Source organism: Trichogramma pretiosum, unplaced genomic scaffold (genome assembly GCF_000599845.2).
Source record: "Trichogramma pretiosum strain Unisexual culture from Peru unplaced genomic scaffold, Tpre_2.0 scaffold45, whole genome shotgun sequence".
Taxonomy (NCBI): domain Eukaryota; kingdom Metazoa; phylum Arthropoda; class Insecta; order Hymenoptera; family Trichogrammatidae; genus Trichogramma; species Trichogramma pretiosum.
Window position 1 is genome coordinate 410171 of NW_019641665.1, and position 23065 is coordinate 433235.

Here is a 23065-nt window from a genome sequence, read left to right on the forward strand (position 1 = left end):
TACCAACTTGCACACATAACACACACACGCGCGTTATAGGCACTCGAGCGCGAAATCTGTTTTACACGTGGTCGTATTTTGCGCTGGCACCGAAAATTTCATTTTTCCAATTACGCATAGAAAATCGCGCACATTTACAAGTATAATAGCTGCGCGGCGGCCGGTAGCGCTCGCTATGATAAAAGGGGGGACACGACTGCTCTCTACAGGCAGGCTTAATGAAATACTTGGCGGAATTATTACAGTATATTATATGCGCTCGTGAAACATTAATAAAGCTCCGAGCGATTTTCATTGGGAATCGTGCCAACAAATTATCGGGCTTGATAATTATTAATTTGTCTGCGTGTATCATTCTCGCTGAGTGTATTTAAACATTTATATATTTTCGTACGATATTTGCGTATTGGTTTTGCGAAACAAAAAGATAAACTCCAAGAGCTACAGAAAAAGAGCACATAATCTACTTGTTGACAAGCTGCGCGCTGCGTCGAAAATTACTCGCGCAGCAATAACAAATATTATTTGTGTAAAATACATTTTAGTTTTCTCGGAAATTATGATTAAATATAGTTTCGGGAAAAGTTTTCTCTCCAGCAAGAATGTAATACGAAAGAAATGAAAAGTCATGAATCTCGACAAAGCTCGAATTTCATTAGTTGGCTAGCGATCCGTAAAAAAAAATCACTCGAAAATCTGTATAAAACGGAATAATGCCTAGAGGCTAATTGTGAAGCGGCCCGATAAATCACGGACCGGTCTCGAAAAAATTTCTCCCCCGCCTTCTAATAGCGACTGAGATTTTTGTCAAGTCGAAATTTCCATCCGTATAAGCACGCACGAGGAGAGTAATTGTCGTCTCACACCTCGACGATCGCATCCTCTTACGATTCACACCTATATCATATGCGGACGAGACGGCTATTTACACGGTGACTCTGACGTATTATAGGAAAATGGGCGGGCGATTAGATACAGCCTCGTCGGTACTTGGTCGAGTGAAATCGTGTATAATCGTCGGGCGCAGGCTCGTTAGCATAAGTATAGCAGGTGCAGCTAGTCCACACAAACGCACACGTACACACGCATTTCTGGATATAAGTAGTGCGCGCGAGTACGAGAGCAAAAAAATTGTCGCGAGCGGCGGCACAAGACAGCGGCGCGTAACGCGAGTAGTGTCGACCGCTATCCTACATGCAGCGCTCGCTCACACATAATATCATACATGCCGTATATAGCTATAGGCGCGCGTGTATATTCATCGAGTGGATGGTAGTGACAGCGCACGCTTAGGTATACACGGCAGCACGCATGCAGGTAAAACACGTATTTATTATGGCTGAGAGCCGTGTGTGTTATATACATATAGGCAGGAGAGAGCCTGGCAGGCGAGCAACGGTTGCACACGTGCTCCGCCCGGTGGGGGGAAGCGAGTGGAGTAACGTCGTCGAACTGCCGCCGGCCGCCGACTAAACGCAACCGATCGTCGACTCCGAAATGACTCCGAGCGCCCAAGTGCAGGCCGGCCGCTAGAGGGCAGCAGCGTCAGGAATTCGCGGCGCGTCCGCCACGGCCTCGGCAGTTTCAAAACGCCAGCCGGCTGCGACGGATCGTGTTGTACGTTTGCTTGCGCGCGCTCCAAAGTTCGTGTATACGCTGCGTATGTTTGCCGAGCGACTAGTAGTAGTAGTCAGTTCACAGTGAACCTTTGGCCGAGCTGCAGCTGCTGCGTTTCGCGTCCCGCACACAAGTTCGCCGTGTTGGCTTCGTTCTCGGCTTTTGCCCCCCCAGTGCCTCTCTCTATCTGTGTGCGTGGGTGTTTCAGATCTGCAGGTGTTTTCAAAGTTGCATCCTTGGTGCAACGGCCGATTGTGGTTTTGTTGTTGTTGTTGTTGCTGTTCGTGTTATTATTATTGTTGTGATCAGTGTGCCAGCTGCTGTGTGGGTGTTCAAGTGTGACGTTCGTACGTATCGAAGCAAGAGAGGCTAGTGCGAGTGATCGATCCCCGCATATCCGTTATAGCAACGCCGAGTGGCCGCTGTTGCTGCTGCCTCTCCATCTCTCAAGCGGATCGAGCGGAGGCTCGTTGCTCCGAGCGAAAGCGAGCGCACGCCGGGACCGTAAGAGCGTTGCAGCGAGCGTGTGACACGCAAATTTGTAAAAATAAAAGTCGCAAATATTCCGGGAATAACAACGAGGGGTGAGCGCGAGGAGGAGGCAGGCTACGCTTCTTCCCAGGCGCGGCCCTCGTCGGCGTCCTCGCACTGTAGCGAACAGTCGACCACGTCCAAAAGGATGTATCCGAGCGGAACTGGTATCAATGCTGCCGCTGCAGCTAGGCATCCGGTGAGTTCACGCACGCTCTTCTCGTTATGCCTTCGACGAATCTTATCTATTTTCAGACGCCGCCGCCGCCGCCACGCCGCGTGATCCTCCACGCGTTACTCTACAGCCTACTACGCGTTTCGATCCATTTGCTGCTCTCTTTTCCGTGACTCATGCCCGACGCGACTCCGATTTCGCCTTTTCTCCGTTATTTTCTTCTGTTTACGATCGATTACGTGAATCGAGGACGCGCTTGCTCCGAAAATCTATCGAGTTTCATTCGTGCTACGTTCGTTCGCGTTCAGCCATCCGACGGCCAATCGGTCTCTTTACTTCGAGCAGCAGCCCATTGTGGACGATTCTTCAAGCCGTATTTAAAGAATCTTACAGCTACGACGAGAGACTCTTTGAATATTCACGACCCCGTAATACTATTCGATAGTAGCTAATTGATGCCGGCATCGATAATGACCTAGTGTAAATTTACGAGTCTGTAGATAAAGTCTCTGGGATTCTCGGCTCGGACACTGCATTCGTGTTTATTTCGCAACAGATAAGACTCATAATTTGTGCTCGTGACTGATGCGAAGACGAAGCGAAAAATAAAAAAAAAACGACGCGAGGACGAGGAATTTATATTCCGGTAGTCCTCCGGAAGTGGGAGAAGTGACTATTTGCATATATTATTTTACTACTACTCGTAGAGCTGTGGCAGCGCCGACGATCAACGGAATGTGTTTTCGAAGCGACTCTTTTTTCACGCATATATACGCCGCGTATTTAAATCGAGCGATTATTTGTACTGAAAACAAGCCACTAGACTCCTAATATAAAGAGAGAGTCGTCGCCGCTGCGTATACATATAGACATATGCGTGTGTGTTTGTATATGTTTTAAAGTTTCAACGTTTTTTTCTATTCACTTTTTGAAAAAGGAAGAGAGGACACGAGCTCGCCGCGCAATGCCCAAAGTGAAATAATATCGTATAATACGAGAGACACGTCGCCTCTGTTTTGCATCATAATATATGTGTACAGCAAGAGCGACACGTTTTTTTTCCTCATCCAGCTCGAAACATTGATTGAACTTTCGCTTGTGCTCTTTTTTTTGTTCTCGTCAAACAACGTGGGCGGCCGAAATACATTCGCGTAAATTACGTTCAGAGTGTAAATCTTTTCCCTCTCTATATCTCCTCTCGTTCTATCGCAGTAGTCGGCTCTCAGTCACATATGACACTCACACAACGATCGAGGTTCGTAACAACAATTAAAAATTCCACTTACTGCTGTGTCGGTGACGGAGCTAGCGGCGGCGGCTGCACGTACAATGGCGATTAAATATTTTTTCTCTCAACCGACTGGCTGCGCGATAAGACATTTTTCGCGCGAAACAATATACAATATCGCCGCGAGCTGTCTTGTGTGCTGTCATCATTCAAGTGCCGATGAATGGATTTTGCGCCTTGCTGCGCGCACCATGTCATCGTACAAAAATGCCACGCGTATACGTGTGCGTGTGTGTGTTTAGAAAATAAGCCGACGCGACGCTATTAATATGAGCGATTTGTTATCTGTCACTCTTTTTCCTCCGCACACACATACACGTATACGTTTCCCTTCTCGTCTCCCCTTCGGGCCCCCACATGTATATAATATACTCCAGAGCGAGTGTAAACAAACACTCGAATATACTCTGTATCGCATTGAATTACGACTAACTTGGGTTTTCTCAGCGTTATCGCGCACGTCCGCTTCTCGTCCGTCGATACGCTTCGTCAAGGGTTCGCGAGAATGATAAATACATCGAGGTGCACTTATATACTTATGTGCGAGCTGTGTTCACGTATCAAAAAACACGATGAGCACGGCCTACTACTCTGGTCGAGCATTAAAAAGGCAAAGGATCCACCCTCGTTCGCTCGGCCAGTCCGCACAGCAATCAATTATTCACTTTAATACCGAAATAATTATTCTGGCGGGCGGGCGTAGGCATTGTTGTTTATTATAGGATATATATATGAAGCCCTCGTCGGGCGCGTCGTATACATATAGCTATATATAGAGCTAGACACGAGAATCCCACTTGGAGCAAACGAACAATACCTCCCTTGTTGCTTTTTCAGCACACGGTACGGCAGCGGCTCATGTCTCCCTTTACTTGGCCTGCGCACGCGATGAAGCAAAGTCGCGCGGGAGTTGTGTGCAGTAATAAGCCTCGACACGCGCATACATACGTACGTCGGTGACTCGGTATCGGGCACGCACACGCACACACATACACACAAATACAAAAGGCATATTTCTCCTCTTTATCGCGACAAGCAGAGGGAGAGAGAAAAGTATGCCTTTTTACCTTTTCTCTGGTTGGACTGTTAACGCTACGGCGCACGTGCAATGCGAGTCGGTATAGCAGCAGCAACATTGGATTTGAAATAGATAGAGAGCGAGAGAGAGAGTGTGATTTACTCTCAAGCGCGTGTGTGCGACAACTGCGAACGATACTGTGTCGCCTATAGTAGTGTCAGTGGGCTGTGCTCCGCTAGTTCGATTGGATTGTTACATCGTATACTTGCACAACATCGAGCTGCTACGCGAGTTCATGTTTCTCGAGAAACTCTAGCGTGTTGTATCGTTCGACGACTCTTTGTCGATCTCTCTCTCTCTTTACACGCTCCTTTTTCCTCTGGACTTACATGTTGTATTATACAAGTGCCCTTGCGAGCTGGCAGTTTTCGAGAGAATATAGAAGCTCGGCTATTCCTCGGAATCACGACCTGCAATGATTCTGACGGCTGCGTGACCAAATGCCAATGAGCAGCGCATATAGCAGCACAGCAAGTTGGACACGGCAAATGACGGCCTAATAGCTTTCGATGCTCGGTGCAGTGTAAGGTCAAAGCGACTGTGCTACTGCTGCATCGAGGGAGGTCGAGTTCTCGCGCGTTGCGAGTGGCCCGCGCGTCGTGCTCACTCTGCGCAAATAAGTATATAGGCGCATCGGCGCTCTGCGCAAAAAACCTATTGCCATGCTGTACAACCAGACTCTCTTTCTCTCGAATTTTCGACATCTGCTGCACTGCTGCTGCTGCTGCTATGCTCCCCTATATACGTACATGTATAACACACGCGTACATGCATATAATATATATGTGAGCGCAGTAAACTCGTCGGTGGCGGGTTATACTCGTGCTAGAAACTTTGCCCGACTCCGACGTGCATACGAAATTCCCGAGCCCAGCCAACATTCTCCTTCTTCTTATTTGCTCCTTTTACTTGCTTTTTTTTCTCTCTTTCTTTTTTCTTTCTCTCTTATATAGTTGACGCGCGCAACGTGCTAGTTAAAGCTTCAAGTGTGTACGGATGTAGTGTGTGCAAGAGAGCGATATCGTTACGCTCTGTACACGCCAATGCGTCTCGTCTCGCTTCTCCTTTTTTTTCTTGCACGAATACTCGTAAAGTCTATATCTTTTTGCGTGTCTTGATTGAGTCGCTTTTTTGAATGAACTGTGTCGCTTCAAAAAAAAATAAAATAAAATAAAATAAATGAATAAATAAATAAAAGCCAACAGTTCATCGGAGCTGAAAAGCCGCTTATAACGTATAACAGTTCTCTCTCGGCTTTTTGTGAAATTAATGCTCCGATGCCGGCATAAGCGGTCGTTGGCGCGCGCGTCAAGTTGTTGCGAGCGCACATCACGATCGTTAATTAAGAATGACTGGACAAGAAAAAAACTTGGGCGCGCGCAGGAGCAACAGCATTGGCATGATTATAGGTGTAAAACAAATTGCGCTAAGAGCGTACCATAATGGCGTGAATCAGCAGCGCGCGGCAGCAAGAGTCGTTTTCGTCAAATAATGATCGGACGAATCCTATGGCATATAATAGTACAGTTCACGCAGCCGCTTACATACTGTATAGCAGACGAGTATTTGCCTACAAACAATCGAGCCAAGGAAACATTATATCGCTCTTTCGTCATCTCTCGTTTCTATCGTTCGATTTTGCTTTTTTATTATTATTTCGTCCAACGATCCTACATGTGCGAGCATTCTCTCCTCTCGCCATCGTTATTCTCATCTTTATTGAACCTAAAGAAAGAAAGCTACATACATACATACATGTACATACATACATGTAACAGTTCTGTAGCAGTGATCAAATTTCTCGAGTGCAAAATTTCGTCCGATATTTTTTTTACTGCGACCAGCTCGACGCTTCTCTTGACGCGGAACGAATAGCCGTTCGGTGGAAACATAAATCCGCCGGGGAGAGTTTAAGAAAAAAAACTCTCTGCCTCGGGTACACTGAATAAGTCTGCTTGCGTTTGTGTTCGTATGTGTATGTATTAGTGAGTGGGTATCATTGTTGTAGAGAAATTATGAGATTACGTTATTTCGAGGTAAGGTTACTGTGCAAAAAGAAGCACACTTCCTATATATCGAAACGCTCGCGGTAATAAACTGTTACTGAAAAGTGTTCACCAATAGGCGAAATGTTTTTCGCACGAAATAAGAGTCTCGCTGCTACCTACACGCACCATTAATGGCCACAAGTATAACAAAAGAAGAAAACGAAGAGGAAGAAAAAATAGAAAAACAAAGATTTAACGAAAATGGCCAAGAGGGCGGTGTATATAATCTAAATTTGCTCGAGTATACAGTACGTGGCCGGCCTCGGGCTCTCTTACTCTCGTCTCTACGCATACAACAGGGCTCAGCTCCGATGCGTGCGTATGATGGCTCCGCACAATCTATCCTCGGTTTTGTTATAATACGCGTTCTTCGTACGGCAAGCGCCGAAGATTTCTCCCTCTTGACTTTTCACGAAGCTAATCCGCTAATCCTATTAGCGCCTTGGGACCCATAAAATGTCTCTCTCCTTCTCTCTAGCATGCTTCTTGATGCTCCTTCTCTTCATTATTTCTCTCGTGTGCTGGTCGTGCACAAGTGTGCGTGCTCGAGCGATCGCAAAGAAGATGAAAATAAATGCACCGAGGGAGCATGTGTACATGCATGTATGTAGGAATAAATATATGGTCGATTCTCCGTCAAATCGAGTGCAACAAAAAAAATGTTCTCCGCTGATATCATAAACATGCTATTTATCGTGTCAGAGATGTTTCTGAATTCTTTTACCTTTTTACACCCCTTTACCAGTCACACTTCATGGCATCGACTAATAAAAACAAAATTGTTGGGCTTTTCCATTTAACAGCAAACAGGCCTAATTCCGAAAAAAAGAAAACGAGAGAAAGGCAGTTGAGGAATTATGAAATTAATTTCTTACTTAGAGGTCGAGCTGCGGAGAAAAAGTGGAGTACGTAATTTCAAGTGCTCGAGTAGATGTATTTGTAATATGTTAGGTGGAAAATGATCTCGTCGATGTGTTCATTTGTCGAAAATTACGTAAACATTCGATAAAACATAAAATATACAAGACGATGATTGCTTACTTTCCTCAACGCGGCAGCAGCGCAGCAAATCATTTCAAATGCAATTGAGCGAGAAGTGTGCTCTGTTGTTTTTCGCTGCGCTGTAACGTACTTGAGCTTTATTTCGCTCTCTTCTCGCTCTCTGCGCGTCAGTTTTTTTTCGCTTTTGTATTTTTAACCAAGCTTTCGTGTACGCGTGTGCTTTATTTTTCCAGCACACAAACGAGAGTTTACTCATCGACAACTGCCTACGAGCCATCGCTCGCCATAATTTTAAATACAATATTTACTGTGTCGCTATTTTATCAGCTGCGTTCGTCGTACTGAAATAGCTCCTTTGATCTTGTGTAGATGATAATTGAGTATCTATTTCCATGTACTGAGAAGAGCGGATGGTTTTTCAAAATTTTAATACGAATTTAGTGCATTCATACATCGGAATAATTTACATTGGCCCAATGTCAATATATAAACACAGTCAAAGTCAACATACACATATCTTGGAGCAACATACTTCGAGACACTACACATATAAAATGTGCAGTTCTCTCATTCTCTCCCTTCCTCTTCAAAGTTGGAGCTAGTTCGGAGCGTCGTCATTAAACTTGAAGAGTTTAACACTCCGAGTCTACAACAGGCAAAGACATCAGCAGCAACTCGTCAAACTTGATAATAGACCGATTGTACATATAGAGGGAGCACCATTTACAGCGTTATATCTCGTACAGTCGAAAGTGACCGAGCTGAGGAGGCTTAAAAAAAGATTAATATATCATTCCGAGAGAGAAACGATAAGAGCTGTATCAATCCCTTTAAATAAACGCAATATTCACTCGAGTGTATCGTTGAAATTTAATATTTCTCAATATGCGCTCGAGCAGTATTTCACCACAATCTAATCCGGAGAAGAAAAAAAAGAAGTTAAAGGTTGATGCTTCCTATGAAAGAAGTCGATTGTGCGCGTACTGTAACGCATGCACACGTCGTTCCGTAATTATCGATCGAAGCACGATAATTAAGACGACAATTCAGACGCGTTGCAAGCGAACAAGCGAATAGTGCGCTGCTTGCGTCTATAGTAGTATTTTATTTTCAAACATTGTCTACTGTAGAATTTGTGCAGTGCAGTTATTTACCCGCGCACACAGATTTTAGCAATGGACTTAGCCGAGTGCAGAGCGCAGTGTTGTGCAATTTGCCCAATGCATGTGTGCGCGACTAGGTGCAGTTTATTATTTACCAAAACGATGGAGCATGAAAAACGTACCGTGTGTTTTGCTGCATTCCGCTAAATACAAATGTTCGAGCTTCGAATTCTTCGAGCGGCGGGCGCACAACACATCAAGTTGAAATTGCAGGTGTATGCATAATATTTGCACGACCTGCGCGAGCGCGAGAAACATATATTTTTATAAAAGGACAAAAAAATGTGGCTCCCGTATATACGAATGGGAAAGAGAGAGAGAGAGAGAGAGAGAGAGAAGGAGGAAAAAAGTAATAATCACGTTTAATGACCTTTATATACTTTTTTAAACGACACGACGCCGCTGCTGCGCAGAGCGCGACTCCGCTCGCATGGAACAATGAGTTTTTTTCATCCTCGAGCGAGCTCGCGCGATACGGCTGCGTTGTTGTATGGGTGTGTGTGTGTATGTGTGTTGCTATAAGCGTTGCTCGCTCGCGCACATGTATTCCGCACCGATGTATATATGGATAATATGCGAAAGCATACACGGACTAATTATATGCCGCTGCTGCTCTTCATCGCTATATATATGTGCGTGTATGCGGCTAATGTATATATTATACGTGTAATCACTAATGCATGAGATCGCGATAGCTCATGAAATCGTTCACCCATATATCTCCTACGTGTGTTTATATACGTGCGATGATGAATTTGAAATTTAGTACGCGCACGTTTGTATATATGTCTTCGAGCGTGTGCAATATTAATACGTTATACCGTCCATCGATGCGCGGAGATTCATGATTTTCGAGAGACTGGTTTCCCCTCTCCCACGCCTTCCACGAGCACGAATGTTTATGTTTACTAGACTAGATGATCTGACTAATTTTGTAATAATTTGAAATCTGCAGTTTCGTTATAAGTATATGAAATTATTCTATGATATTTGTTATGGCCCGCGATATTTAAATGTACTTCCGGATTATATAGACTCACTCAATCGATACTCTTGTCTATTAAATTTTCTGCTCCAAATCTATCCACTAACAAACAAACATAACTAGAAGAGTTGAAGATATGATTGCAGCCTCCTTTCGAGTTCACTGGAGTGTTGTAAAAAAAATTGTTTCTTACCCGATTGTGCCTGCAAATGCATTACTTTAGTAATGGTCGCCTGTGATAGAAAAACAACATTTTTACTTTAAAAATTACACATAGTAATAGCATATCAATTGGAGAAGTTCATAAGCAATGAAAATATAATAGATGGCAAATCAATTGCCATTATACCGTAAATAATGAATTCACCATTATATTTAACGCATTTGCCAAACTGTAAAAGTTAATCAACAACGTATGAAAATATAATCTCTTTTTGCCTGAGATGTATGAGCAGACGAAAACACGCAGCAAAAAAATATATATAATCATTACAACGAATTTGAATAATAACTGGTCAGTTTATACGTCGTAAATCAATATAGTTGGTATACACTCGAGCCAACAATAAGTTCGTGCAAATAAATAACGCATAGAAACACGTATACACGCATCAAATATCAATAAATCGTTGGATATAGTACGGGTATCGGCTCCGTTGCAAAACGAATGTATGTGCGTACACGCGCACGTTTGACACATGAAATACCACGCCCTCGAGTTGCGCATACCCGGCTCTCCTGTATATGGTGTAGAAAAAAAAGCGACCATTAATATTCAATGATACGTATCGTTATCATTGCTGCAGGTATTAGCTGGGTGCACGCAATGCACGAGTCGAGAAAAGTTGACATTTTGCAGCCTCGAATTCCGTCAATCATCGGGCCATTGGAAATAAACAATAATAGCTGCATTACTGGTTATTTGCTCTCGGGAAATTTTGACTCTCGCGATATTATATATTCGTGAAAAATTGCCATGTAGTTTTGGTTTGTTATATTTACCCTTACTCTCGCTCATTCGCTTTTACACGTTATATCATGCAGATATAAATTTGCATTGTTTGCATTTCATTTTGCTCCCTAGCTCTCTCTCTCTCTCCCTCTCTCTTTTGGTGCTCTGTGTATTTATCTATACAAGCGAAGGTAAATTTTCGCCCACCTCGTATAATTATAAATTTTACGCTAGCCGTTTGATGATGTATGTATGGCACAAACTTGTGCACGTGAAGTTTAATAAATGCATACTTGTACATACATATTCGCATTTAATCGAACTTGTGTATTATACAAGTTCATTTTCGAATGTTTGCAGAATATATTGCATTCGTACGAAAGCGTGGCATCCTGCCAAGAGTAAAATGGCGGTGTGATGTTGTACTTTGCGTCTTCTACGCTGGAAAAATGAATATTCAACGGTGGATTTAAATCGTGCCGCCTTCGTTTCAATCAAGTCCTGATAACAGTGAGAAAATGAAAGCATTAGAAGCCAGATGAATTGAATGTTTAGAAGTTTACTGCCTGCAGATAAGTGTGCTTATATTAGCGAATAAATACACATCGTGCGTCACCATACAAATGTAAACAGACGCGCAGAAGAACAACAGCTCGGATATTTACTATTTACTCGCCATTGTATGATTTCATTCTCATGTTGTGACTTCGCAACATATTACGTGTCTGAGCGATAATTAGTTTTAGTTGATTAATTGTGGAAAAAACAGTGAAGCAAAGTGCAGCGAAACGTCAAAAGAAAGTGAATCGTATAAATTTAGTTTGATTAAAAAAAGTTTGAGCGATAAATCATCAAATATATTTACTCATTAAACTGAAACGGTAAGAATTTCCATCAATCGTACGTTGTTTGTGTAGTCGACCACAAGCCGATTCAAACCAATTTGTTCGTCAGTTTGTTTCAATGCAGCGTTTTGTGTTTTTGTTTCAAGGTAGAGATCGTTTAAATTGAAATTTCGCCGTTGGATGCAGTCAAGAATGAATATGAAGTAGGAAAACGTTTTTTCAAAGATGAAGCAAAATAATATGATTCCCATTTATAATCATCAAAATCGCGTGCCAAACCCACCGTATGTATTGAGGCCCATGCAACACTTTTTGCCAACCAGAGCAGACTTGTGGAAAATAGAAGTACAGCGACAAGAACAGCAAATGCGACGCTTTCATATTGAGAATGGGATGAGCCCAGTGGAACAATTACAGACAGCGTTGTCACAAGGATGTGAGGCACGAGGGTCAGCTTTTTCGCCTGTGTGTGGGCAAAATTCGGTATTCGAGACACCGGCAGTGCAGAGAGAAAATATGGCGTCACCGAAACCAACGGATTCATTACCAACGAAATGGACGTCTCAAGTAAAACCTCAAACGAATTCAAAAATAGAGTCCTCGGCCCAAAATCCTGCAAATAAGAGATCGAATTCAACATCATCGGAGAACTGCTATGACCAGGTGAATTCGTTGATTTGTTAAATCAAGATATTCTTAGGGAATTAGCCGCGTCAATTTAAGAAATTACGGTAAATCCATCCGAGGCATGCTCTCGCAGGCAATGATCGGATTGAATGTGGTGCACGTATAAAACCCCAATATACATTAAAGCAGCGCAGTCGTGCAACCCTCGATCTTTGAGCGTATCATAAGTAGCATTCAAAAAATACATCATTGTACTCGCACGCTTGATTATTAAAAATGACGAAAATATTACTCATCAGGCAAAAGTGAGCTTTGTCACATGCAGCAACAGCAGCAGTCACGCACATTATAGCTTCTACAACTGATATAACATTAGGGCAAAAGGGGGAAGCCGCGTGAAGAGCCATGGGCCCTAGCTCCGAATTACCGCTGTATTAAACAGCAGTACGAGTCTGACTCTCCGGTCGGTTAATTCCTCAAATGTATTTTCTCCTTGTCTCTTTTCTCACCACGGCACAGCAGCGGGTTTTATCATCTGCTGCTTTATGAGGGGGAAAAATTCGTACATTGTGCAGCCTGTCACCGAGCTCTATTGTCCTCTTTTATTCCCGTCTACGGCATAATAGCCAGCGGGGTTCGCATATTTCTCTCTCTCGCTCGCTCTCTTCGAATATATATATATGTGTTCAAGAGAATAAACGCTCAATGAAACTTGAAAAGTGCAAGATCGCCCTACATATGCAGACGCGCCGGAACGAATGCCTCTCGTGTGTTCGTGCGTCAACTTGTGTGTGTTCATATACATTCGATTGAATTAGTTGGCTGCCATGTGCGATCGGAGCTGCGTGTGCGTATATAGATGCACAAAAGGCCTAGGCGAAACTGCGACCCTCGACGATCGATCGTGAAGAATTTTTCGCTCGTTGCTTTTGTCGGGGATCGATGTTACCTGTCTGAAATTTACTTGTGTGTATGTATGCGCCATGCCACCGGCGCAGAGCACAGAAACGCCGTTGTGTATGCACAACATGCCATATAGAGTGAACAATTTGGAAGAAAAACTTGTATAGGTATAGGTGTAGCTACGATTGCGAGCGAGGCGTGTCAATTTCTAGCTGCTAATAGCTATGTACGCACATTTTTCTTTGTTGCAACTACCCGTAAATGCTTCGAGATGTTAGAGGTTTTGTCGATTTACCAGAAGCGAGAGACCATTTAACGCCTTTAGCTTCTTACTCATTTTTACATCATTTCGTTTCTCGACTGCGCTTCTCGACACTGGGAGAAGAAAAAAATATTCCTCTGAAATTGAATTAATAACTGTTGACCTCGCACGAAATTAATTTCAAATACCTTGTGAATTTATAAGCTATAAAATATTTGCCTGCTTTTTCAGCTTTTGTGTGCATATACTCTTCAATAATACTTGTAATACAATATAAAGAATAGAAAGAAGTTTCAAGCACAAAAGCTACTCTCTTCGCTCTTCATAAGTATGCGCAAACAAAACGTGAAAAAAATATCCCCTTTAACGTTTATCATAAGCAAAGCGTACGTACTGTGCAGCCCAAGCATCTCCGACCTTTTTTTCACAAAAGAAAGTGGTATATGCGTGCGTATGTGTACTTATGTATGAGTAGACAAATGAGCTACAGAGCTAAATGAGATGTAAACCCGTGCATAATAAATGCATTAGTACTTGAAAAAGCGGACCAAGTACGAGCGGTGTGCGACGGTTCGCTACTCTTTCCTTTTCTTTTTCATTATTCCTTTTGTTATAAATACATACTTGGGGTTTTAAGCTTATAAATATGTCATTATAATAATGGACTTTGTAGAGCGCATTGAAGCGCAATGACAAGGCCGATTAATATCGCGACTTGTCTCCAAAAGTCGGATATAAAGGCTTTAAGCACGATTACGTGTCGTACACAATTACATAAGCGTACTGGAAGCTAAAAAGAAAAAAAAAATTAAATGATTTCGTGTACATGTGTACGCGTTTGCATATATACTGACTGAGTAATCAATATAATCAATGCCTGCTCTATTGAGGGAGCCCCTTGACGGCAAAACAAATGAGATTTTGTACGTCAGCACTCGAGATTCCAATTAAGCATCGATGCAAAATCAAATGGGTAAAAATTATCCATTCCCCTGCGCCGCCGTCTGTCGCTGTCTGAAAACAATCTTGCTGCGGGGTCTGTGATTGCTCACGGAGCGATGCTTCTAACAACATGGAAAATTCAAGCAGCGCGTTATCTGCTCACTACTCCGAGCTCGAGCCAGAATAAGAATATACAAAGGGTAAAGTTTAATAACGGAGGACTGAATATTACAAGTTTTTGTGGAGCCAACTATGCGTTGATGTACACAGCACGCGCCAAGAAATATTCCAATGTTAAAAAAAGCTACGCTGCGCGCAAAACTGCGAGGAGAGTTTTTCTTTGCTATGTACGTATATAAATTTATACGAAGGTAAACTTACGTGAAACCTACTTGCCTGCGTCGAACAGTCTCGAGTAGTATAACTCCTCGAAAGAGAGATAGCTGGCGAGCGCAGGCGTGGGTCAGAGGAAGAGAAGTGAAAAAGCTGGAGCAAGAGGATGAAACACTCCCTCGAGCAGTATGTGCGAAGATACTGAAAAGAGTACTCCCTCCCCACTCGCAGCGCATGTACATTTTCTATACAGAAGCAGCAGCTAAGACGTATATAAGGCGGGCGCGCAGCATGCTGCCACCCTTTGTGTACTATGTAAGGGACTTGCTCGTCTCGCGCCTTACTTTTTTCCTGCCTCTTCTCTCTTTCCTCTTCTTCGCGTACTTTTTTTACCCTCTTTTTTGTGGGAGAAGAAAAAAGGGGATCCACTTTTTACTTTTCTTTTTTATCGTTGACTCTCAGCGTGTACACGAGTTTTTTGGGCTCTTTATTGTACTTTGGCACGTGTGCGTCGAGTAGTTCATATGCTGCTTTTTCTTCTTTTTAATTTACAAAAGTACATAATTTTTAGTAATCGTTGATAATCATCAATGCGAAGAAAATTTTACTCCGTAAAACATGCGGTCTCCGACATATCGCAATTAGCTTTGAAACGTCTTATTTCAGTGGTACGTACACGACATCTAGTAGCGAGTTTATGACGTGTGTACGAATTCACATACAGCCCAGACCGACACTGTAAACTCGGGTTAAAGACCCGTCCTTTTTCCAGAGGGGTAATTCGAGTTGTCAAAACCCCAAAGCCGGTAATTAGAGTGCACAGCGCATGGGGAGAGATCCGGAGAGAGAAAAAGCCTCGGCTCCTGCCCTGCCTTACAGAACCTAGAGAGATATCATATATATTAAACACGTCTAATCTAGAAAGAAGATAGAGAGTATAGGCGAGTTGTAGTTGTGCAAATTTGTGTGCGTTCGTGCCTGCTGCGTAGTACGTAGGGGAGCGATGAGCCTTGCCTATATGCTGCCTCTTTTCTCTCAATTGCCGAGCGTCTCTTGGAATAATTGTATTACGCGCGCTCGAGTTGAGAATCGTTGCTAAAGGGCGTGCATATACATACATCGTGCGTCTATCGCCGAGCGCGCCCACACCCCCGCCGCGCGCCTAAAGGCTTCGAGCTATTTTGGGGTGGGATCGAATTTTCGGTGAAATTTCAGCGGCAGAATGTAGGGACCTGATTCATTTCCTGCGCTCTTCCTCGATACGTAGTAGCTAGCTGCGGCCTCTTCTCTACGGCAAGCGTATAATTTTCGCGATGATGCGTGCTTATAGACACGCTAGGGTGATAAAATTTATTATTGCTCTCGAGCGCGATCAATCATGCGCGTTAGCAGCAGTGTTTTATCGAATTTCAAAATGTATATAACTTCGGAACTTCGTTTTCGAGTAAATTAACGCGTACCTAATGCCTCCTCAAACAAGGGCCGCCAACGCGTGCATATAAAAATTATACTTGAGAAATTCTTCGGCGCGTTTCGCAGGGGAGACGCGTATGACAACGATAAGTACATACAGATGTTGCGAGATACGCCTCTGCAGATAAAATCTGATATCTAATCGTTCTTCGGCATATACATCTACTTGTGTTATTGTTATTATACGTGTGTGCGTGTGTATATTGTTATTATTATTTTTTTTTTTCTTAAAAACCGCATACTTCTTTATACGCGGCGATAATCGATAAAATCTTATTGATTCTCTACAACTCGAGTTCTATGTCGATACCGCGAAAAAAATTTCCTTGCACGCGGCACAGAAAATTGAAAATACAAGCGCGTTGCTAATGACAAGCGCGCATATGTGCGTCGATGTATTCAACTGCAACTGCATACATTCGAAAGCGGTAGAATTCGACTCTCGCTTCGAACATTATTTTTTCTGGTGGTGGCTGTTTACTCGAGATTCTATCGAAGAAATTTTTCTCGAAATGGCATTATCATTTTCCAAAGTGCTTCGGACTCACAAAAGCTCCGCTTCGATCGGGTCTCAAGCTCTGTCGTTCTCAATTTGTATTGGCGTTTATTATTATTCTTATATCACAGCTTTTGAACACGTCCGCGTGTGCCCGAGCGATCACATGTGTGTGTATTGTATTTGCTTAAGTGTATCATGTAGAACATGTATTTAATAAATAAATATTGACTCGGAATGTGCCGTTGGTACTCGCTGCCGAAGCACGAGCTCTGAGCTGGCGGATTATTTCGAGTATCCCGCCGAGTGTCTGCGTGATATTCCGGTAATATAACGCGTTCGATTGTTCTAATCGCGTTGTTGCGTCTTATTTGGGGACAGATTGAGTAAACAGAAAGCCGAAGAGCTTGATACAATTGACGCGTAGCGACAAAAAACTCGCGTCCACGTCTCGTATCCAAGTCTCCGGAGAATCGCGATGAAAATTAAAGATCAACTTTTCTCCTCGTGCCCAGAGCTTTTATCGTTTAATATATTCCGCGCAGGCAGAGACGCGAATATAGCCCGTAGACTACTACGAGCGGAGCGCAGTAACACGGCAAAGCACTCAGACGCATGGACAAATACACATGTACGTGTGTGCATGCTTGTATAATACTACTATATACGCACGTGCACAGCTCGAGGCTATCTCGCGTCTATGTACGTGTATCACCAGCTTCGGTGGCAGAGAGAGGGGCAGCAGAGAGATGGAGTGACACAAATACACACTCACACGCGCGCCTAGAGCATAACACAGCACACGCACACAGCGCACACACCATAAGCGATATGGTAGCTAATATTTGCCAGACTGTGTATACACACGCATATACACTCAAGCTGCGCGAGCTCGAAGCGAGTGTCGAGTGTTGCTGTTTGCTCAATAGCGGCTGCAGTGGCGCTCATCATCATCACAGTCATCGCACATCTTTCCAATCGGTAAAACTTATGCCTTTATTCCGGTTATTGCGACTTTTCATACACTCTGAAAATTGTCCTATTACAAATTCTACTCTGGCTAGTAAAATTTCATCGAGTTATAAAAATGGAAAAATGGAGCTTTTTAAAGTTGGAAAAGTTATTGTTTTGCCACTCTTACCGGCAATACCCACAACTTTGACTTGACCTACAAAATATATAAATACTCCGCGTGTACAGTATCGTGTATACTCGTATAATAAACTCGATATTGTTATCGTTTAGACGTAAAGATAAACCTTAACAACGCGAGAAGGCATCGTCGAGGTGACTCGCGCATTGTCAATCAAACAAGATTTTTTTTCAAGATATATTTTTTAGCACTTTTGGCCGAGAGCACAAAGTCTATAATAAAACAATCGATAAGCGTGCAGCGGATGTCGGTGTTTTTCGCGCTCAAAATGATCTTTCTGGGTAAAATTAAAAATGTACAGCAATCGCGCGCACAGAGAGCCGACAAAAAGTTGCGAAAGAGAACTCGCCGCAAAGCTTCAATTCTGCAGGTGTATCTAAGTATTGGAAACGTGTAGAGCCACATTGTGGTGAAGCGACGCGAGTGAGGCGAGTCGAGCAGTGCACGGGAGAGGGGGAGAGAGAGAGAGAGAGAGAAGGTTAAGTTCAGAGTCCACATCGTATGCGCATCAGCATCAGCAGCAGCAGCAGCAACGGGAGCGGCATCGTGGCAACGTGGTTAGCGAACTATCTCAATTTGCCTAAGCCGCAACCGCAGCGACCGCGACTTCCCTCTCTCATCCCATCCATAGTAGTCTCTCTCTCTCTATGCGCCGCGCGCTTGGACCACAAAGAGAGATCCACTCGCTTTCGCAAACTCTCAGCTGGCGCTGTGCACAGCCGTCGATGCGCGCGCTACTGTTGCCGCTGCCGCTGCTGCAAGCTCGTTACACTCGCAGCGCGTACAGCAGCAATACCAAAGTACACCAACGACCGTCGAAATTTCAGTGGTTTCTCTCGCGATCTTTCGCTTCGTGCGTGCTACACACACACACACGTACATTTCTGTATGCAAAATACGTCCATTGTGTCTCTGTGTCCGTGCTTGTATGTAGCTTGCATTCAATGTATGCGATTACATTTTACGCTTTGGCGGTTCTCGTTTCCTTCGAAAAGCTCTCTGCGTCGAGAGAGTTAGCAGAGTGGAGCTTTTTTAATTTTCGCATTGACACGAAAATTGATGGGTTAAACATTCATGGTATATACGATATATTGTCAATTTGGGCGTTACTTTAATGAGGTTGAGCGTCAGCAGTGTATTATATTGCTCAGCTAGGCCACACACAGCCAGACTCAATGACGATAATGAAGCATATACAGCAGGCCTCTTGACACATTATATAGCTGTGCTAGCTAGTCGTACTTGGGCGCACATATAGTGGACTATTCAGGGCTTAGCAAGTCCGTAGCCCGTAGCTTGTACACAAACTATGTATATATGTGTAGGCTTGCATATATAACAACTATAAACTAAAGCATCAGTGGGAGCTCGGGCTTGGCAGCTCATGCGTTGCTGCTGCTGCTGCTGCTGCTGCTGCGAGGAGGCAAACGCACGAGGAGGAGCAGGAGTAGACGCGCGCGGTGGCCAACAGTTTCGTCCCTCGTACAATATGTGTGTAGTCCGTGTAATCCTCACGGATACCGCAAACATGTAATCAACACTTGCTCTCCAGTGTGTTCGTCCGTCCGTGTGCTGCTAGTGCCTCTATAGCCTCGTACATATAAAGCTGCATGCAACAAGCTCGGTCGCGCGTCTACCTACTCCTGCATCTGCTATTACGCTTCGACCTATAGCAGCAGCACACGATACACGTACACACCCACGCACACATCTATCTTCTCTCTCTCTCTCTCTCTACATATATGCATGTCTCTGCGTGTACGTCCTGCTGCTCTGCGGACTATTGTGTACTCGCAAACTCTAGTCTTTGATCGTACACGTGCGGCGCTTCTGCAGAGCCGCATGCTGCGCGCGGGTGAGGATGAGTGACTTGGCTCGAATGGCTCTCCCTCTCTTTGGCACTGCACACTGACGTACTACATAGGCAAATTGAATTTGAATCTCAACGTAAACTCTTGATTGCGTCATGCTTACACGCGCCTATACAGCCCAATGAGTGTATGTGTGAGTAAATACCAAATGATTGAAACTTTTGTGCGAGTTTCTACGACGTTCTCTGCATATTGATCTTCGAGCCAAAGAATTCGAGATATTATTTCTCGTTGCATTTATAGGTGCAGCACGTAGATTGTCAGAATTTGACGATGCGGACGTCGACATTGACGATCCTACGAGCTCGTGAATTATGAGTCTCTCGACGATACATCCCGCGCGAGCGGATCCAACACGTACACATGCATGGAGACGACGCATCGTCCATGGCGCCAGCAGCCCTTAGCCATTTCGAATTCGTTACTTATTGATTAGGGAACGCGCCACCGCTGCTTAGAAATGCCAATTCCCAATGTTCTTGTCTAGTTCTGTGCGGACACTCTAATTTAGTTATAAAATCCAATGTATAGCCTTCTGTGCGTCTACACACAAACACGTACTGGAAGCATATACGCAACTTTTCCTCTTGATTCTATTGTGCCGCTTTTTGTCGATCTCGGCATTTATATTCGCACGTACTAGATGAAATATCGTGTGCAACTTTACAACTGTTTTTACTCAAACAACTGTTGAAAAAACAAGGAAATGATTTTGGCATGCACTCGACTTTGCGTTCGTATCATCGTCATTGATCTGTATAAAATTAAAAAATCAACACTTCGAAGAAATTTCTTTGTAAAAGCTGAGATTTTTCGACTCGCGTCAACGTCGTCATCCAAGTCTTGGGCAAAAAAAGTGGAGCACGTATGGAATACAGCAGCAGCTCAAGTTGCAATTTTATCTGCCTCGCGGCTTCTCCATTTCTCTCTTTCTCTTCTTTATTATGCAGCATATATAAACAGCTGTACAAGGAATTGATTCGATCGAACATGCAGAGCCCGATAAATCGTTGCGCCGATCCGCTTCTTCGTTCCCTCTCGTTCTCGTGTAATTATATCACATATACCTCTGAACACGCGTCTCTGGATCATGCATGCCGACTTTACGTTCAACGGACCCAGAAACTTCTTGCTTTTTTTCGCCAATTTTTTATGTTCAGCTTTGTTGGCTCTTTCTTATATGCCGGAGCGAAGCTTTTATTTTTTATAGTTGGACGTTGACCGCGAACGCGTGATTTAACATTTATTATACTCGTTTGTCGCATATTTGCATATTGAGTTCAAAGAAAGCAAAAAATTGAATAATATAATTGTCGACTCGTAAATTGACTTGAGAAATAAAATGCAATCACTCAATTTCGTGTTAGAAATTCATGGGTATATTAAATCGACATCCGTTGCGTTCACCAAGAGGCTAACTTGAGTATACTTGCACATAGAGTCGTTTTAATTGGCTCAGTCGACTGCAGCGCAGTAGCAGCGGCAACAGCAACGCGTGACTGCTGTCCGCGTGTATATGCCGACTTAGCGCGTGCGCACTATGTACGCATATAATTGCATTACTCGATCCGTGGCTATTTTAATTATCAAAATTAGACGTGTCGATAAAATACACGCGCTAGTACACGCCGATTTACGCGTACATTTCGCAATGTAGATCGCACGCGTGGGCCCCGAGTAAGCAGGATTTGTTTGGCTTTTCGTGATTTATCGATAGAAAAAACTTTTCTCTCGCTCTCTCGCGGCTTTTCGAGCGTTTTTATCGACGCCGCTCGTTGTTCAAACACGAGGTAAATGGAGTAGAAAAATTATAATTACGTTGTGAAATGTACCAATTGAAAATTTGTTTGCTTGGCTTGCCTCGGCACATTTGTCGCTTAGTGATTGACAAATAATGTCGTGTTTATTAAAAAGATAACGCGTTTGTGAGTTAAGTGGGTGTGCGGTGTATGTACATGTGTGTGCATAGCCTATAATAAAATAAAAATCGACCTTTATACACCCCGCAGTCGTCATTCATAATTTTGCATTTTTAGTACTTGAACAAAAAAAAAAGAAGTAATTGAGTTGAGCGTAGATTGTGTGCCACGTACACCGGCACACTTGTGTAATTATTTATACAGTTATTATCTTTCTCTCTCTCTTTCTCTCTCGCGTGCGAACGCAAATGTCTTAAAAACCAATGGAATAAGCTAATGAGGTTGAAGGCACGTAATAAATTCTCATAGCCTGCGAGAGAAAGAGAGAGATATAGAGATAGAGAGGGGAGAAAAGTCAAACAAGTCGAATTAGCGCACAGTTTATCCAATCGCGAAACTTTTGTAATTACCAGCTGTTGTTGGTCGACGGGGATATATCTCGCTCATTTGAAATACCAGCCGTGGCCAGAAATGTTTTCTCGTACGCGCTTGTATCGCAATCTAAACGCGTGTATATATACAGCTCCTCGGCGAGGCACAGTGCGCCGCACGTGCAATAAATTCGCGGATTAATTTCTCCTCGCCGCGCTCGAGGCAGCAGCAGCGATTGATCTGCCCAGAGAAAACCGGTATACACGTAGCAATGTACAGCAGCAGCAGCAGCCTCGCACGCTACGGCAAATGACTTTTTTCACGCCTTCTAAGTACAAAAATGCGCCTGCCGCGCGTATACAGCGCAAAAAAGAAATCGCGCTCCTCTTCGTTCTCGCGCACACTTACGTCATTTTGTATAATTAAATTTTATTTACGATCGATGATTATTCAAAGTGCCTGCTAAATCCGATTATAAGCTTCCATCCACCGCGAGAGATGTGTTTAACGTTAATGGCGGATTATAATATACGCGTAAGAGGACGAGCGAGCATCGCCGCAGGAGACGATTAGAACGAGTAAAAAAGGTTCTGAGATCCTTTTAATTTTATAATACGCCAAGATCGATTTTCCGTGTTATAAAAAGCGACGATTTTGCGCTACTCGAGTGCAAACGTACGAGCCATATTCCTCGTAGAATGATTCTTTCTCGTACTGCTGTAACTGGCGATTCCATATTTGTCAGAGATTTGCGTGTTAATACCGTCCCGACGAACTTATTTATCTCCAGGTTATCCGTATAAATAATCTCAAGCTGACGTCTGACTAATATACAAAATACAAGATTATGCGTATCTTATTCTTTCCTTTTGATATGCTTTCTTGTAATTGAGACTAATTTTTTTGTTCTATCTATTTCCAGGTACCACAACAGCCTAGCCAGCCGTTCAAATTTACCATTCTTGAATCCTGCGACAGGATTAAGGAGGAATTCGGCTTTTTACAAGCCCAGTATCACAGGTGAGTTTAT

The 23065-nt window shown here is 43.5% G+C and overlaps 1 protein-coding gene across 5 annotated transcripts in view; it reads left to right on the forward strand.

Annotated features, from left to right (window-relative positions):
- Nucleotides 1-1610: 1610 nt before the first annotated feature.
- Nucleotides 1611-23065, forward strand: part of LOC106649669 (protein groucho-like) — a 45129-nt gene continuing 23674 nt past the window's right edge. For 2 of the 5 annotated variants that reach the window (XR_001339306.2, XM_014367207.2), the window contains exons 1-3: nucleotides 11480-11720; nucleotides 11831-12347; nucleotides 22958-23055. Coding sequence is in view for 4 of the 5 variants with exons in the window: in XM_014367207.2 (XP_014222693.1) it covers nucleotides 11910-12347; nucleotides 22958-23055 (536 nt within the window). In the remaining variant the exon portion in view is untranslated. Of the gene's footprint in view, nucleotides 2348-11476; nucleotides 11721-11830; nucleotides 12348-22957; nucleotides 23056-23065 lie in introns of those variants that run through there. The other 3 variants (XM_023460293.1, XM_023460292.1, XM_014367230.2) reach the window with 3 other exon arrangements.